Raw genomic sequence first — 18,449 nt, forward strand, 5'->3', positions numbered from 1 at the left:
TATCCTTCCGCACTGTATTCCTCCGCCACTTAAAAAAAAAAAAAAGTCCCTAGTCTCACTTTATGCCATTGCTGTGTGGGAATTTCCCACGCAGCAATGGCATAAAGTGAGACTAGGGACTTTTTTTTTTTTAAGTGGCGGAGGAATACAGTGCGGAAGGATACCTACCTTCCGTCATTGGATTCCTGCAGCCCGTAGAGAACGGCAGCATCATCTGATGCTGCCGTTCTCTACCCAAGATCGTCGTGGGACACACTCGTGGACTGCTTCGGATCGTGGGTGAGTATTTTTGTGGTTTGTTATGTTAATATTTATTCCGGAAAAGACAATGGCTTCGGGGAACAATGTGACAAGTATTGGTAAGTATGTTACTCTATGTTATATGTACTGTATGTCTATGTATGTATTGTATGAATGTATTGTATGTATGTAGTATATATGTGGTATGTATGTAGCATGTAGTATGTATGTAGTATGTATGTAGCATGCATGTAGCATGTAGTATGTATGTAGCATGCATGTAGTATATATGTAGTATGTATGTAGCATGCATGTAGTATATATGTAGCATGTATGTAGTATGTATGTAGCATGTAGTATGTATGTAGCATGCATGTAGTATATATGTAGTATGTATGTAGCATGTAGTATGTATGTAGTATGTATGTAGTATGTATGTGGTATGTATGTGGCATGTAGTATGTATGTAGCATGCATGTAGTATGTATGTAGCATGCATGTAGTATGTATGTAGTATGTAGCATGTATGTAGTATGTATGTAGTATGTAGCATGCATGTAGTATGTATGTAGCATGCATGTAGTATATATGTAGTATGTATGTAGTATGTATGTGGTATGTATGTAGCATGTAGTATGTATGTAGCATGCATGTAGTATGTATGTAGCATGCATGTAGTATGTATGTAGCATGCATGTAGTATGTATGTAGCATGCATGTAGTATGTATGTAGCATGCAGTATGTATGTAGCATGTATGTAGCATGTATGTAGTATATATGTAGTATGTATGTAGCATGTAGTATGTATGTAGCATGTAGTATGTATGTAGCATGCATGTAGTATGTATGTAGTATGTATGTAGTATATATGTAGTATGTATGTAGCATGTAGTATGTATGTAGCATGCATGTAGTATGTATGTAGCATGTAGTATGTATGTAGCATGCATGTAGTATGTATGTAGTATGTATGTAGTATATATGTAGTATGTATGTAGCATGTAGTATGTATGTAGCATGCATGTAGTATGTATGTAGTATTTTTTTTTTTTTTTTTTTAACATTTAACACATTAGCCGGATGATGGGACTACTACTGTCCCATCATTGGCTAATGTGTCAATCACTGTCATGGTAGCAGGCATCGCCCGATGGGACTTGTAGTCCCATCGGACGATGCTTGCACAGACCCCCGGACATCAGCACAGCCCCCCGGCAGGCCGGCACAGCCCCCCGGCAGGCCGGTACAGACCCCCACAGGGTGCACAGACCACCGGCAGGCCGGCACAGCCCCCCGGCAGGCCGGTACAGACCCCCACAGGGTGCACAGACCACCGGCAGGCCGGCACAGCCCCCCGGCAGGCCGGTACAGACCCCGGGCAGTCCACACAGCCCCCCGGCAGGCCAGCACAGCCCCCCGGCAGGCCGGCAGAGACCCCCGGAAGGCCCGAAATGACGGCGCATCATGATGCGCACACACCGCGCATCATGATGACGTCAGTCTGTCAACCAACTTTGAACTTCCGATTCCGATGCCGAATTCCGATATTGAAAAAATATCGGAAGTCGGTATCGGAATTCCGATACAGCAAGTATCGGCCGATACCCGATACTTGCGGTATCGGAATGCTCAACACTACTCGTGATCAATCACCACAACATTGGGTTCTTGGGATTGGTGGGCGTTGACGCGGTCAGACCATCAGCGATTAGGAGATTATCCCCTATCCCGTGGAGGAAATAACTTTCAAACTTGAGAATACTCCTTTAAAAATAGGTTAAACAAATAGGTTATTAAAAAAAAATTCGGAAATTTCCAGCAATCTGTTATTTGAGACACATTTCTCCTGCTGAGGAATTAACGCTCCACACAAGTCCATCACGGCGGCCATCACTCTTTCTGAGCAGCATAAAATAACGCAATGGTATATGCGTTTGACAGCCATGGAATCGGTAATAGGTCATGATTTTCCTTTGTAAAATGAACTTCGAAATGACGTTGCGTTTCGCATCCATAGAACATCTGTAAGTTTGTGCTCAGAGATAGATCAGTAAGGGAGAGTAGGCGATTTGTGGGTAAATACCTGGAGTAGGCGGACAGACATCCAAGGTCAACGCTGCGTTTAGACCTACAAAACATGTGACTTACGTTTAGGCATTTTGCATGGTTTCTACTTTATGCAGAAATATGAATAATTGCTTACAAAACAATTCATTCCTTTTAATTACTACAGTAATCCACCTTCGGGGACTTTTTTTTTTAAAAAATTAAATGCTAAAATACATATATTTTCTTGCAATTGGGCTTTGTTAAAAAAAAAAAAAAATGCACAGCTTTCCTTCTCTAACCCCTGTGTTACATTGTCTATGGATGGTTGCAGAATGAGTTATCTAAGAATGTGTCGGTGAGCTCCCAATGACTGTCTGACTGCAAGGTTATAACTCTTGTCTTTTTCTAAACTCCTCTCAACTGATTTACACACTTAACATTATGGCTGGTCCATACAATCAGGGCAACTGTTACCACCCACCTTTCGTGTCTACCTCTTTCCTCATAGACGGTAAGCTTGCGAGCAGGGCCCTCATTCCTCTTGGTATTTGTTATGATCTATGTGATTATTGTTATGCTGTAATGTCTATTGTCTGTACAAATCCCCTCTGAAATGTAAAGTGCTGCGGAATATGTCGGCGCTATAAAAATAAAATTTATTATTATTATTATTATTATTATTATTTATGAAAATAGACATCAAAATTGAATGTGCACAAATTTTACTAGTGTTTCTCCCAGCGGAGTCCACGAGAGCAGTGGAACATGGCACGGGGCAGTAGCCGTGGGCGAAGTACTCATCTCTTATGCCCCCGACAAGTTACATAAAGGTGGGCGTCCTGGCAGGGTGTGCCAACTTGTGCTATGGGGCGTCACGCCCGTGCAGGCCACATGTAACCAATGTTGCTGATTGGCCAGGACCTGATGTTTCACGGTTCAATGAGGGAGACCACCAGTCACAAATAAAACTTTTTACTGAACAGGAACTTGGTGAAGATAATATACAGTAGACAGCGGGTACACAACTTTTTGAACGTTTCCTTCACAGTATGGAGCTTTTCCCACACAGTTCCAATTCCTTTTTCTTTCCTTGCTTATTCTCTATATTTACCGTTCCTTTTCACTTCACCGCAACCCAGCCCTACAGTCCAGTCTCTAAGAGTCCTATGCTCAACCTGCGGGTCGGAGTCCTTTTTCTCTTATGGGAACTATTTTGCCAGTATGGCCCTTATATCTGGCCAGTTTTCAACAACTGGTGGTGAACCCCTTTAAAAAAAAAAAAAAAAAAAAAAAATCAACCGTGACAGTGCCTGTACTGATCAAATGCAATGTATTTTCTGTCTATGAGTAATCTAATTACACAATTCAGAAGGGACTGCGCGAAAAATAATAGCACGATGCACCAATCAAAAGTCCGATTTCCAGACAAGACTTAGTCATCAAATTAAATGGAGAGCAAAAAAAATAAAGACCCCGCCATAGACATTTAAAAAAAAAAAAAATGTAATCCATTTAAAAAAAATGAGATAGGAAATTGAAATTGGGCCTTTTTGGTGCAAATGTGCAAGAGGGTGTGGACTGAATTATTGCATTCCGGCCCTTGAAGACACTAATCATGTGAATAATGTCATGCATTTTCATAAATCTATATATAAATATATATATTGGGTAGTTATGTCATATAATGGAAATTTTCATATAATGTGATATGGTAATGTATAGGTAATGTAAAGAATATACGTAGTGTGAGTAGTTTACTGTGCAGAATAAGTATAGGGCAAGACATAGATTAGTATTTAGGACAGGAGATAGTGACTGTAGTTAGATGATGACAATAGGATAAGATACAGTTAATGTTTGGGACTAGCCCACAGTGGGAAGGTGCTAAGGCGAGGTAAAAAGGACCGCTTCATGTTTGAAGAGAGTTCATAAGCTAGAGTGAGAAGGTCAAGATCAAGGGGCGGTGGGTTGATAGCAAAGGCGAAAACATTGTTTTGGGCAGCATGAGGCCTCACATCATCCCCTGTGGACATCACTGCAACATCCAAAGCATACGGCTTGATACAGGTGCCCATAGCACCTTAACCCCTTCCATACAGAGCAAGGTGGATGTGGAACCGCGTGTGGGGAAGGTAACGGATCTCGAGAGTACAGTGGAACTGGACTGGGAATCCCAGGGGCTGACAGGATCAGTGAACATAGGGATAGTCCAGGTAAGACGGAAAGAAAAGCTAGAAACGTACTGTATTATAGAAGCAAGAAACAGAGGGTACTGCGTGTTACAATCTAATGTACTTGAACTGTCGGGTAAACAAACTGGGTGTTCCCTGATTCATGTGTGGCAGCTCCCGTCCCGGAAGACTTGGGAGACAGTCGATGCCTGTAAGCGAGTAACGCACCCCACACGTGACAGCACATTTGAACTGGGACACGATTTTCCTGTAAAGTGCCAGGGTGACACGGAGCAGCGGCTCACCCATGCCTAGCACCCTCTGGCTCCTTACAGATGTAAACTAGTAATACGGATGTCAAAAACTGATGTATATACAAAGTATAGATGAGAATTCAGCACATAGAAAAAAAATCACCATAAAGATAAGAAACCGTGTTTTTCCAGGATGCTAAAAGAGACAATTTTTTTGTTCATAAGCTTTCCTGAACTCAGCTTTATTAAAGGGAACCTGACAGCTTCCCCACAGGGAAGCAGTGATGACGCAGGACACCGCCAGCTCTGCAAACCTCATGGTTGGCTAAGTCCTTCATCACCGACGCCCCCCTGGGCATGCAAAGTGCGCCAATTAGGTCAGAGGGCATAGACCCGGCTTATTGCCCATTGTCGGAGAGGCAGAGATTTGCAAAGACTTGGCATTGATGTCGCAGGGACCTGATAACACGATTAGTCTGGGGAAAGTAACTCTCCTATACCTAGTCACCCAGTATTAGAATATTGCGACCAAAGGTATAAAATGGATTTTTGACATATGCACAATCACTAAGACAATAAAGCGACTTGTAAAGAATTAAATACATGATGGTTGTTTTTCAGGAGGCCTAAAGAAGATGACAGATTCTCTGTAAGGGTACGTATACTTTTGCAACAATCTAAAAATCTAAAATATTCAACGAAGCCTTAAAAAAGGTTCTAATGCTTGGTGTATGCAGCTCCTTTACGGACCTGTGTTTGTCCATGGTTACTGCCTTAAAAAATACCCTTGCTGTTATGCGTAAGAGAAAACAAGGGCGGGGGCGCAGACATAGGGCTTCACCTGGTATAAATCAAACAAAATATAAAAGTACTCTGGAGTACTCACCCTTTATGGGTTGTGTTCAGACACAACCACTCTCAACGTTTGTTGCAGTCATATAGCTGCTGCAGAGCTCGTGCAGGTGGACAGCGTCCACTATGTATCACAAGTTGAGGATCCAAGAAAAGCACTTCTGAGCATCCGCGCTGCTTTAGTGATAAGCATTCTTCAGAAATCCATATAAATCTTTCAAGTTCTTTATTATATGTACTACAGAAACTACGCGTTTCGAGGTGACAAACCGCACCTCTTCTTCAGGTTCCAGTACAGAGTTGTGATCGGTCTATACAAATGACAGCTTTATATGCTGTGTGGGCGTAACCCCCCGTTGTGAGAGAAGGGCGTCAACCTGCACATGCTGCACATAAAGATATTTGAAAAAGACAAGCAAAGTGACATATATATATAGAAAAACATATATTCCGGATAGTGGTAGTATTGTGTATCCTATTCAGACAATCAATACAATAACATGGACTTTTATAATTAAATAAAAAGAAATATGTGAAATGTGTAGAACACAAAAAAAAGGGACCAAGAGAGGATAAGAACCAGTTTCATTTGTGGTGAGTTTGAGACAAATGTCTGGCGGTTTCACCACTGAGCTATCATGAGTGATGAGCTACCAGTGGTGAGGAGTAGTGGAGAGTAATTACTCATGTGATATAACTAGTGAAGATAGAGTGTGCAAAAAGTTTCCTTTCACCAATAGTAGTGATAAATGGGAGTGTATAAAAGGAGCTATATTTGGAGAAATTATGTATTTTAAACCGATGGATTTTTTTTTTTTTTTTTTTGCCATTCACATGGCAGATCTATGAAAGGACTAGAAGCATATTGCCACAATTCCCAGTGTGCAAATATGCGAGTGAAAAATATAAAACCAAAGTGTTTAATTAAAAATGTGTTTTAAAATTATTTAAAAAATTATTTAAAAAAAATTTTGTGGGTAAGTTTTTAAATCCCAAAAACCAACTGAATGAAAGGACTGATACAAATTAAAAACAAATGTATTTAAAAATGAGAATTAGCGGTGAACCCAACTGTAATATAATTATGTCCACCAGAGGGAGTAGTGCTGAGTGAACTAGAATGACCCAAGGGATCCCTGAGGTATATCCCGGCCAAGAGCGTAGTAGGGGGAAAAAAAAAACAAAAAAAAAACATTAAGAAATGTATCTCACGTAGCATATATTATTTTCTCATAAAACTTCTTCTCAATTCACCAGATAAAATATGAGGATAATTTAGTACACTTTAAACATTTTTTTACAAATAAATTAATATATTAAATATACTGAAAAATATGAAAAACATTCCTCAAGGTAAGAATTATATAAAAATATCGCATATTTCATTTAAACCTTTTGGATTAATAGTATCGAGTCGATAAATCCAATAAATTTCTTTTCTACTAAGTTGTAGAAATCTATTCGGAGCATTTTCAGGTATATGGTCAATGGGAAAAAATGTTAGAGAAGAAAAATCATTTTTATGATGTAGGGCACAATGTCTAGAAAGTCCATGTTTCATATAGCCAATCCTCACGTTGTGCCTGTGGGAGTTCATCCTTTTTCGAAAACACTGAGTAGTTCGTCCCACGTATTGTTTTCCACAAATACATTGTATTAAATATATAATAAAACTTGATTCACAAGTGAGATTGGCTTTAATAGTAAAAGTTTCACCTGTTGATGTTGAATTAAAAAGGGTTTTTTTATGACCAATGCCCCTACAACACAAACATTTCTTTTTCCCACATCTATAAATTCCTGGTGGTACTGCAGTTTTCTTTTTAGTTGTCACAGAGATTTTTTGTCCTCTCCATCTACTCGGAGCCACAAGGTTTCTAATATTGGGTGGTCTCCTGAAAGTAACACCTGGGGTTTTCGGTAAAATGGTTTTTAAGATGGGGTCATTTAAAAGAATGTGCCAATTATCCTTTAAAATTTCACGCATTTCCTTATGGTATTTATTAAAAGTGGTAATAAAATTAAGATTAAAACTGTCAGTATTAGTTTTAATCTTTTTAGCTAAAAGTGATTTTTGATCATAATTATTTTGCACATGACCCAGGGATTCCTTTATTAGTTTCTTAGGATATTTTTTTCCCTCAAATCTTTCTTCTAGTATTTTAGCTTGGTTTAAAAAATCAATTTCAGTAGTACAATTTCTCCTAGTTCGTTTAAACTGGTTCACAGGTATGTTTACCAGCCATTTGTTATAATGGCCACTGTGGTAATGCAAGAAGCTATTCGCATCCACTTTCTTAAAGTATGTTCTTGTATTAATTTGAAGGTTTTCAATATAAATATTAAGATCTAAGAAGTTAATTTCTTTCTCATTGTGGCATGGAGAAAAGGACATCCCCCAATCATTATTATTCAGATCTATGACAAAATCCTCAATATTCCCTTTACTACTGTCCCATATTATGAAGATGTCATCAATAAAACGTTTAAAATAATTTGGCTATCTAAATTTATTACAGATAGAGAAAATCCTATACCCTTTGTGAGAAATAGAGTATTTTCTAATAGAAATAATATAAAAGAAAAAGAAATAAAAAACTCAGAAAAATGTCAGGAAAAAAAATCCAGTTATTAAAAAATCTATAGAGCAAAAACCCTCTAAAAAAGGAGTGGAGAATAATACAAACGGCAAAAGAATTATACAAAAAATTGATAAAAAGTCTGAAAAATCAACTGCTAAAAAGGAGGAAAAACCTGATATAAGAGAAAAATCCAAAGGGAAAAACTTGGAACCAAAGAATGGTTTCAATATCATTGAGAGTAATATGAATAAAAATATAGAGGAATTTGAAACCCAAGATTTTGAGGTTTTAAAAAAACAGTATATGGAGAATAGGAGAATCTCTACTTCTTTCTCAATGCCATTATTCAATCCAGGTGAGATCCCCAGTACTTCCTCTGATCTGATTAATTTAGATGAAATACAGGTAGAAGACTTACTGGATCTCTCCCTACATGAAAATACACAACCGAGTGAGAGCCAAAACACTGTTGTCATAGATAACAGTAGAAATAATTCTGAGTGCCTAGTACCGTTCCTGCCAGGAGCAATACCTAAGAAAAATAATATTGAGGATTTTTTTCTGGTAAAAAAAAAAAAAGAGAAAATTCCCTATAGAGGCTGCAGGGGGGGAGGAAGAAAAAAAAAAAAAAAAAAATCGTAGTAAAGAGAGGAAAAATAGATCCGAACAAAAAAACAATGGATCAAACATCTTCAACCTCTCTTCCTATGCTCTAAAACCATTAGAAAAACAGGTGTTGTCCAAAGGACTTTCCTATTGTCCAACGTACACACCTAAGGATTTTGACACTTTCTTGGACATTCAAAACTTTTTAAGAAATCTTACCTTGAAACGACATTTCATTATGAATAAAAACAAAACCGCTAACAAATTAGAACAGGTACCAACACATGAAAACCCAGAAGTGAATGCACATGCTGAGGTAAAACCCAAATCAGGTTTTTACCCCACTGAAAGCAAAGGGAACCATATAACTGTATTTGGGGATATCATTCTTAATGAGATGAAACAATTGGGATTGAAAAAATCTGGAATAAAAAATAGATACAAAAACAATTTAACAAAGAGGGAAAAAAATGCCATTCAGGATCTTCTAGAGAATAAAGACATTGTTATACGCCCTGCTGATAAGGGAGGAGGTATAGTGATTCAAAACTATGATATATACTGCCAGGAAGCTAACCGTATCTTATCGGATCCAGATTTTTATAGTGTTGTAAAAAATTACCCTTCAACTGAATTAACAACAACCTATTCGGATTTAATAAAAAGAGGGACTGAGGAAGGAATATTTAATGAAAAAGAAAGTAAATTTCTGAAAATAAAAAACCCTAACATACCCTTCTTCTATCACCTCCCAAAATTACACAAACATATTAACAATCCCCCCGGACGTCCGATAATATCTGGAATAAACTCCATCTCGAGTAATCTTGCAGAGTATATAGATAAATTAATGAAAGTACATGTGACCAATTTACCCAGCTACTTGAGGGATTCATCTCATCTTATAGAATTATTGAATGAATTTACATGGAAAAAATCCTATAAATTTTTTACCTTAGATGTAGCAGCCCTATACTCGAATATTCAACATGAATTGGGATTAACAAGCTTTTATCATTATGTTTTTCAGTGGCACAAAAGAGGTTTATTTATGATGGATTATTTTTTATTCTTAAGAATAACTATTTTACTTTTTTAAAAAACACCTATCACCAAGAGAAGGGAATGGCAATGGGGTCAAAAGTGGCGCCAACTTTCGCAAATCTCTTCATGGGGAGATTTGAAGAGATTTTTATTTATAAATCACGCTTTTACGATTGTATAAAATTTTTTAAACGTTTTATTGATGACATCTTCATAATATGGGACAGTAGTAAAGGGAATATTGAGGATTTTGTCATAGATCTGAATAATAATGATTGGGGGATGTCCTTTTCTCCATGCCACAATGAGAAAGAAATTAACTTTTTAGATCTTAATATTTATATTGAAAACCTTCAAATTAATACAAGAACATACTTTAAGAAAGTGGATGCGAATAGCTTCTTGCATTACCACAGTGGCCATTATAACAAATGGCTGGTAAACATACCTGTGAACCAGTTTAAACGAATTAGGAGAAATTGTACAACTGAAATTGATTTTTTAAACCAAGCTAAAATACTAGAAGAAAGATTTGAGGAAAAAAATATCCTAAGAAACTAATAAAGGAATCCCTGGGTCATGTGCAAAATAATTATGATCAAAAATCACTTTTAGCTAAAAAGATTAAAACTAATACTGACAGTTTTAATCTTAATTTTATTACCACTTTTAATAAATACCATAAGGAAATGCGTGAAATTTTAAAGGATAATTGGCACATTCTTTTAAATGACCCCATCTTAAAAACCATTTTACCGAAAACCCCAGGTGTTACTTTCAGGAGACCACCCAATATTAGAAACCTTGTGGCTCCGAGTAGATGGAGAGGACAAAAAATCTCTGTGACAACTAAAAAGAAAACTGCAGTACCACCAGGAATTTATAGATGTGGGAAAAAGAAATGTTTGTGTTGTAGGGGCATTGGTCATAAAAAAACCCTTTTTAATTCAACATCAACAGGTGAAACTTTTACTATTAAAGCCAATCTCACTTGTGAATCAAGTTTTATTATATATTTAATACAATGTATTTGTGGAAAACAATACGTGGGACGAACTACTCAGTGTTTTCGAAAAAGGATGAACTCCCACAGGCACAACGTGAGGATTGGCTATATGAAACATGGACTTTCTAGACATTGTGCCCTACATCATAAAAATGATTTTTCTTCTCTAACATTTTTTCCCATTGACCATATACCTGAAAATGCTCCGAATAGATTTCTACAACTTAGTAGAAAAGAAATTTATTGGATTTATCGACTCGATACTATTAATCCAAAAGGTTTAAATGAAATATGCGATATTTTTATATAATTCTTACCTTGAGGAATGTTTTTCATATTTTTCTGTATATTTAATATATTAATTTATTTGTAAAAAAATTTTAAAGTGTACTAAATTATCCTCATATTTTATCTGGTGAATTGAGAAGAAGTTTTATGAGAAAATAATATATGCTACGTGAGATACATTTCTTAATGTTTTTTTTTTTTTTCCCCCTACTACGCTCTTGGCTGGGATATACCTCAGGGATCCCTTGGGTCATTCTAGTTCACTCAGCACTACTCCCTCTGGTGGACATAATTATATTACAGTTGGGTTCACCGCTAATTCTCATTTTTAAATACATTTGTTTTTAATTTGTATCAGTCCTTTCATTCAGTTGGTTTTTGGGATTTAAAAACTTACCCACAAAATTTTTTTTAAATAATTTTTTAAATAATTTTAAAACACATTTTTAATTAAACACTTTGGTTTTATATTTTTCACTCGCATATTTGCACACTGGGAATTGTGGCAATATGCTTCTAGTCCTTTCATAGATCTGCCATGTGAATGGCAAAAAAAAAAAAATCCATCCGTTTAAAATACATAATTTCTCCAAATATAGCTCCTTTTATACACTCCCATTTATCACTACTATTGGTGAAAGGAAACTTTTTGCACACTCTATCTTCACTAGTTATATCAAATGAGTAATTACTCTCCACTACTCCTCACCACTGGTAGCTCATCACTCATGATAGCTCAGTGGTGAAACCGCCAGACATTTGTCTCAAACTCACCACAAATGAAACTGGTTCTTATCCTCTCTTGGTCCCTTTTTTTTGTGTTCTACACATTTCACATATTTCTTTTTATTTAATTATAAAAGTCCATGTTATTGTATTGATTGTCTGAATAGGATACACAATACTACCACTATCCGGAATATATGTTTTTCTATATATATATGTCACTTTGCTTGTCTTTTTCAAATATCTTTATGTGCAGCATGTGCAGGTTGACGCCCTTCTCTCACAACGGGGGGTTACGCCCACACAGCATATAAAGCTGTCATTTGTATAGACCGATCACAACTCTGTACTGGAACCTGAAGAAGAGGTGCGGTTTGTCACCTCGAAACGCGTAGTTTCTGTAGTACATATAATAAAGAACTTGAAAGATTTATATGGATTTCTGAAGAATGCTTATCACTAAAGCAGCGCGGATGCTCAGAAGTGCTTTTCTTGGATCCTCAACTTGCTGTTATGCGATCATCTTAACACGTGGTCAATAAGAAGATTGGGTAGAATAAGTGAAGTAACTCACGACTATGCTATCGGATAATTAGAGACCTTGTTTTAGTCTGTAACCATGTAGAAATATAGGACTGCGGAGGAGCTGTATGCACAACATAATATATATCATTCACAAAGTTGATATTTCTTTAGCTTAGGTGCATGAGAATAAGAAATGGTTGCAAAAATATACAGAGCCATTGCGTGGTCTCATTCTGCGATCATGTATTCAGGCTACAGACTTATTAGACAATGGAGGAGAAGGCAGATAACTTTACCGTAGGGTCAGACTACACACAGGGTTTGTAGTCTGTTACCGTGGATGCACATAGATCTGCGTAGGAGCTGCGTACACCAAATTGCAGTCCGTTTTCAAAGTTGCTCAACTCCTACGTCGAATAGTTGCAGCATGCAAATAGTTGTACAAATCCAAGATACTTTTGTAGTAAACAGGTGACCTACATTTCAGGATGGTATGGAGCTTGGGGTACTGCTTGAGGTAGAATTCTTGAAAGAGGTAGGCAAAAAAGCTTTCAACGTCCCTTATGTCCTGAATGTCACACAGCGCGTCATATAGCACCTCCTTGGTCAACCTTCTATCGGCCAGAAGTTTCTGCAACGAAACATTATTTCATAGTAAGAATTATAGGATTTAAGCTTTTCAGAAACCAAGAAAAAAAAATAATTCTATATACATAAGCAGTGTCGGACTGGGGTGTCATTGGCCCACCAGTAACATTGACTTTGGGGTGGCGCACTTTTCACCAGCATACAAATATTACACTATCCTCATTCATAAATGTACCTATAGCTCTATATAATAATAAACTGGGCAGTTTGGATAATGAATGAGATGCTGATTTTTCTGTACAGAGTGAATCAAGTGAATTATTGTCAAGTACTGTCCATACAGAGGGATTGGGGTCCACCAGGGGATTGCCCTGTTACCCTATGGGCCAGTCCGAACCTGTACATAAGCCATGCAGTTAACTGGGATCTCACCCTCCAACCAAGGGTGTAAGCAAATGGCAAACTATTCTAGAGGTGCGTGGACTGACGGCCATCACAGTCACAGATATTGGCCCGATATCGGTCCGTGAGGATTGTGATGTACGCTTAGGAAAAGCCCCGAGCATATCCATAAGGTTCCATTCACCCGATGGGAGGACAAAATAGCTTTCTTTAGTCCCCGTTGGGTATTTGTCTCTAAATCCAAATAGTCCTAAGGAAAAGATATCAACTTACCAACAACTGTATGTGAGAAAGCAGCTCAAAATCATGTAATCCATGTAGAAAAGGAAAACGCTCGTTTATAGCTTCACATATATATATTTTATTGTGTTCGAAGAATTCAAGTAGATCCGTGGCGATATTAAAGGACGGGTACTGTCCTCCATTGAATGGTGCATACTCTCCATTTGGTTCTGCGGGGTAAGATGCAAGGTCGTCATTCATTTATCAAAGTGAACCCAGGTTTTCGTATCTGAACGATTAGGGAATTGTGAAGAGGAAAAAAAAAATCCGCACATCTATCCAACAATGAATAAAATATATCAAAAATTGATTGGAAAATCTTTAAAAACATGGATTCCAAGGATCTAAAAACCTGATGGGTTTCTGCTAAGCTCCCTAAATTGTCTCCACTAAGATGGTTCCGGCCGCTCCTGCGGAGTAGCATCTATCAGCGGTCTGACAGATGCTGCTGCGCAGGCAGGTGCCATCTTGGAGGAGGCAATTTTGATTTTTTTTTTTTTTTAAGTGTATAGCATCAAAAATAATAATTAAATACACATTATAGATGCAATCATGCTGCAGTGCTTGCCTGCAGAAGGTGATTTTTTTTTTTTTAAATATATAATATTCATTATGTAAACTATGGGGCAGTGAGGGGTCAGTGACCTGTCAGAAGCCATAATGGTGAATACCTAAGCAGAGCACCATATGAAGACCCCCCACAGGCCGCCCCAGAGCACGAGCATATCATGAACTCAAAATTAAAAATAAAGATTAAACAACAACCACAAGACGGATTTCATCAATCAAGGTATCATTTTAATCAGTACAAAGGCGCAGACCTGACAGTGTCTGTAGGTTACTGAGAACAATCCTGCTGACAGGTTGCTTTTAAACTAATTTTTAAAGTATTTTTATTGTGTAGCATTTTTTCCACACCTGCCTAAAACTTTTGCATATAATATTGTAATATATATATTATATATATATATATACACACACATACATACACACACACACACACACACACACACACACACACACACACACACACACACACACAGTGGGGGAAATCTATATCCCTTGCTGATTTAGTAAGATTGCCCACTGACAAAGACATGAACAGTCTATAATTTTAAGGGTAGGTTAATTTTAACATTGAGAGATAGAATATCAAAAATAAAATCCAGAAACATGGATTTTTGTGATAACTCACCGTAAAATCCTTTTCTCCGAGACGCTCATTGGGGGACACAGTTACTGTGGGTGTATGCTTCTGCCGCTAGGAGGCTGACACTAAGTGAAAAAAAGAGGTTAGCTCCTCCTCCGCCGTATACACCCTCGCCCCTATTGCGGGCGGAAATCAGTTTGGTGCCAAAGCAGTAGGAGGACAACAAAATCAGCCTTAATACAGGTACAACATGTCCAAAACACCACCCTTATATCAAATTAGCAAATGCATATAAATTTAAACAAAACAAGAGCCAACTGGCTAATAGGGTGGGTGCTGTGTCCCCCAATGGGCGTCTCGGAGAAAAGGATTTTACGGTGAGATATCACAAAATTCCATGTTTCTCCTTCGCCTCATTGGGGGACGCAGATACTGTGGGACGTCCTAAAGCAGTCCCTGGGTGGGAGATTGACTCACCGATCCAAGCTACATGCACCTCTTGTTTAAAGGTGCGCCACCGCTGCTTGGAGAATCCTTCTACCCAGGCTCGCATCCGCCGAGGCCTGAGTAAGGATATTATAATGTTTGGCAAATGTGTGCAGGCTGGACCAGGTTGCTGCCTTGCAAACCTGTTCCGCCGAAGCCTGGTGCCAAAGCACCCACTGCCCGAGTAGAGTGCGCTCTGACCCCTGCTGGAATCGGCGCGCCTCTAATGCGGTAGGACTCCTGAATAGTCAAACGAATCCATCTGGCTATGGTCGATTTTGAGGCAAGTCCCTTCCTGCGCCCTTCGGGGAGCAAGAACAGCCTGTCTGTCTGACGAAAGTGTGCCGTCCTCGACACGTACCTCCGGAGGGCTCTTACCAGGTCTAACGTGTGAAGAGCCTTTTCCACACAGTGCACCGGTGCTGGACAAAATGAAGGCAAGACAACATCTTAATTAATGTGAAAAGAGGACATGACCTTCGGCAGAAAAGGAGGTGCTGGTCTGAGCACCACCTTATCCTTATGGAAAGTGAGGAACAGGGCTTGGCAGGATAGGGCTGCCAGTTCTGAAACCCGCCTGATAGAAGTGATGGCCACTAGGAACACCACTTTCCAGGAAAGGTACCTCAAGGAGATATCCTGAAGCGGTTCAAATGCAGCTTCCTGTAGAACACTTAGGACCAGGTTAAGGTCCCAAGCGTCCATAGGCGCCTTATAGGGACATACCAAGTGGGAGACTCCCTGGATGAAAGTCTTCACCTGCAGATTGGTAGCAATTCTGCGCTGGAACAGAACGGATAAGGCCGATATTCGTCTCCTGAGGGAACTTGGGGCTAAGCCCGAGTCTAGGCCCGACTGGAGAAAAGTCAAGATGTTGGGGATCGAGAATCTCAGCGGAGAAACACCGTGGCCTCGACACTAAGCAAAGAACACCTTCCAGGTGTGGTGGTAAATTCGTGTTGAAGCAGGCTTCCGGGCGCTAATCATTGTAGCGACCAACTTGCCCCCGAACCCTGCCTGGGTTAGAATCCAAGATTCAACGGCCATGCCGTTAAACACAGGGCCCTGAGTTCGGGTGGCAAATTGGCCCTTGAGAAAGTAGATCTGGGCGCTCTGGCAGACGCCAAGGAACGTTGTCGAGCAGCTTCATTAGATCTGCGTACCACGCTCGACGGGGCCAGTCTGGGGCCAGCAGAATCGCCGGAACCCCTTCCGGCTTGATCTTCTTGATGACCCTCGGAAGTAGTGGCAGCGGGGGAAATAGATATGGGAGGCGAAAATGGTTCCATGGCAGGACCAACGAGTCCACAGCGATTACCTGCGGGTCCCTGGCCGGAGCGACAAATGTGGGCACCTTGGCGTTCACTCTGGACACCATCAGGTCCACATCCGGAGTTCCCCACATAGGACAAATCTGCCGGAAGACTTCGGGATGTGGAGACCACTCTCCGGACGCAAGACCCTGCCGGCTGAGAAAGTCTGCCGCCCAATTTTCCACGCCCGGGATGTGGACAGCCGAAATCACCGAGTGGTTTGCTTCGGCCCACTGCAGAACGTGCCCCACCTCACGCATGGTTGCTCTGCTGCGGGTGCCCCCTTGGTGATTTATGTAAGCCACTGCCGTGGCACTGTCCGATTGAATCCGGACAGGGCGGCCTGCTTGAAAGTGATGAAACTTTTGTAGAGCCAGCCGAAATGCTCATATCTCCAATAAGTTGATCGGGAGGCGTGCCTCCTATGGCGACCACCGTCCCTGGGTCGTGTGGTGGTGAAACACCGCTCCCCAGCCGAGGAGACTGGCGTCGGTTGTCATCACCAACCAATGGTCTGGGGGGGAAAGGTTTCCCCTGGGTCAGAGAGAAACTGGTTAACCACCATCCGAGCGACTGCCTGACTTGAAAGGACAGTCGGCACTGCCGATCGAGCGTGAAGGGATTCTTGTCCCAAGCTGACAAAAGGGCATGCTGCAGGGGGCGAAGATGGAACTGGGTGAACGGTACCACTTCCATTGCTGCCACCATTTTCCCTAGACTCCTCATCCCGGATCGGATGGTATGAGGGACTGGTTGACGAAGTGTCCAGACTCCCTGCCGGAGCGCTAGCACCTTTTCCTGAGGGAGAATTACCAATCATCGGCGAGTGTCGAGAATCATTCCTAGGAAGGAGATCTTTTGAGCTGGCACAAGGGATGACTTCTTCGCATTGACCAACCACCCTAAACGGGCAAGAGTATCTAGCGTGATATTGACATTTTCCACGCATGCCCGTATATAAGAGGTCGTCCAGATAAGGAAAGACGACTATGCCTCGAGAATGCAGTATGGCCATGACAACTGCCATAACCTTTGTGAACACTCTAGAAGCCGTGGCTAGCCCTTAGGGTAGTGCTACGAAATGAAAATGTAGATAGCTGATGGCCAAGCGTAGAAACCTCTGATGAGGAGGAAAAATGGGTATATGCAGATATGCGTCCTGGATATCTATTGAGGCCAAGTATTCTCCCTGCTCCATGGCCGATATGACTGACCAGAGAGACTCCATCCAGAAATGTCTGATCCTGATGAATTTGTTCAGAAGCTTCAGGTCCAAACAGGCCTGACAGACCCGTCCTTTTTGGGAACTGCAAAAAGGTTGGAATAAAACCCCTGATTTTTTTCGTGTTCCGGCACTGGAACAATGACTCCGTTGTGCTGGAGTGATTTGATGGCTCCCAATAGAGCCCTTGCCTGGGCATCCACCCTGGGAAGCCGGGAAAGAAAAAACCGTCTTGGAGGGCATCTGACAAATTCTATTTCGTAACCTGAGGCCACCAATTCCTTTACCCATGCGTCGTGAGCGACATTGGCCCAGACGTGGAAAAACCAGAGTAGGCGGCCGCCCACCTTGCTGGTGTCGTCTGGTAAAGGCCTCGAGTCATTTGACCGACGATCTTTGGGATCTGGATCCCCTCAATCTGGGCTGCTGAGTACACATTCTCCCCAATGGGTTGGCTCTATATGAGACCTGCCGCTCCCTATCCTGGTTGGGGCGGCCTGAGACGGCGGAATTGGCCGCTGTCGTCCACCCGGTGTTGCGAAAGGCCCGAAAACGTGCCTGAAACGGGTGATGAAAAAGCGGTTTGACCTTTTGTTGAGGGAGAAACCCGCTCTTTCCTCCTGTGGAGTCGGAGATAAGTTGATCCAGCTTCTCCCCAAATA

At 40.4% G+C, this 18,449-nt stretch overlaps 1 protein-coding gene across 5 annotated transcripts in view; it reads right to left on the reverse strand.

The window, feature by feature from the left end:
- Nucleotides 1-18,449, reverse strand: part of LOC141088456 (uncharacterized) — an 87,197-nt gene that overhangs the window by 34,763 nt on the left and 33,985 nt on the right. For all 5 annotated transcript variants that reach the window (XM_073574540.1, XM_073574537.1, XM_073574539.1 and 2 more), the window contains exons 7-9: nt 13,608-13,786; nt 12,825-12,975; nt 2,325-2,369 (exon numbers count right to left, since the gene is read on the reverse strand). In XM_073574540.1, the coding sequence (XP_073430641.1) occupies nt 2,325-2,369; nt 12,825-12,975; nt 13,608-13,786 (375 nt within the window). The remainder of the gene's footprint in view (nt 1-2,324; nt 2,370-12,824; nt 12,976-13,607; nt 13,787-18,449) is intronic.

Source organism: Dendrobates tinctorius, unplaced genomic scaffold, assembly GCF_039654945.1.
Source record: "Dendrobates tinctorius isolate UK_male_01 unplaced genomic scaffold, ASM3965494v1 ptg000039l, whole genome shotgun sequence".
Classification (NCBI taxonomy): Eukaryota; Metazoa; Chordata; class Amphibia; order Anura; family Dendrobatidae; genus Dendrobates; species Dendrobates tinctorius.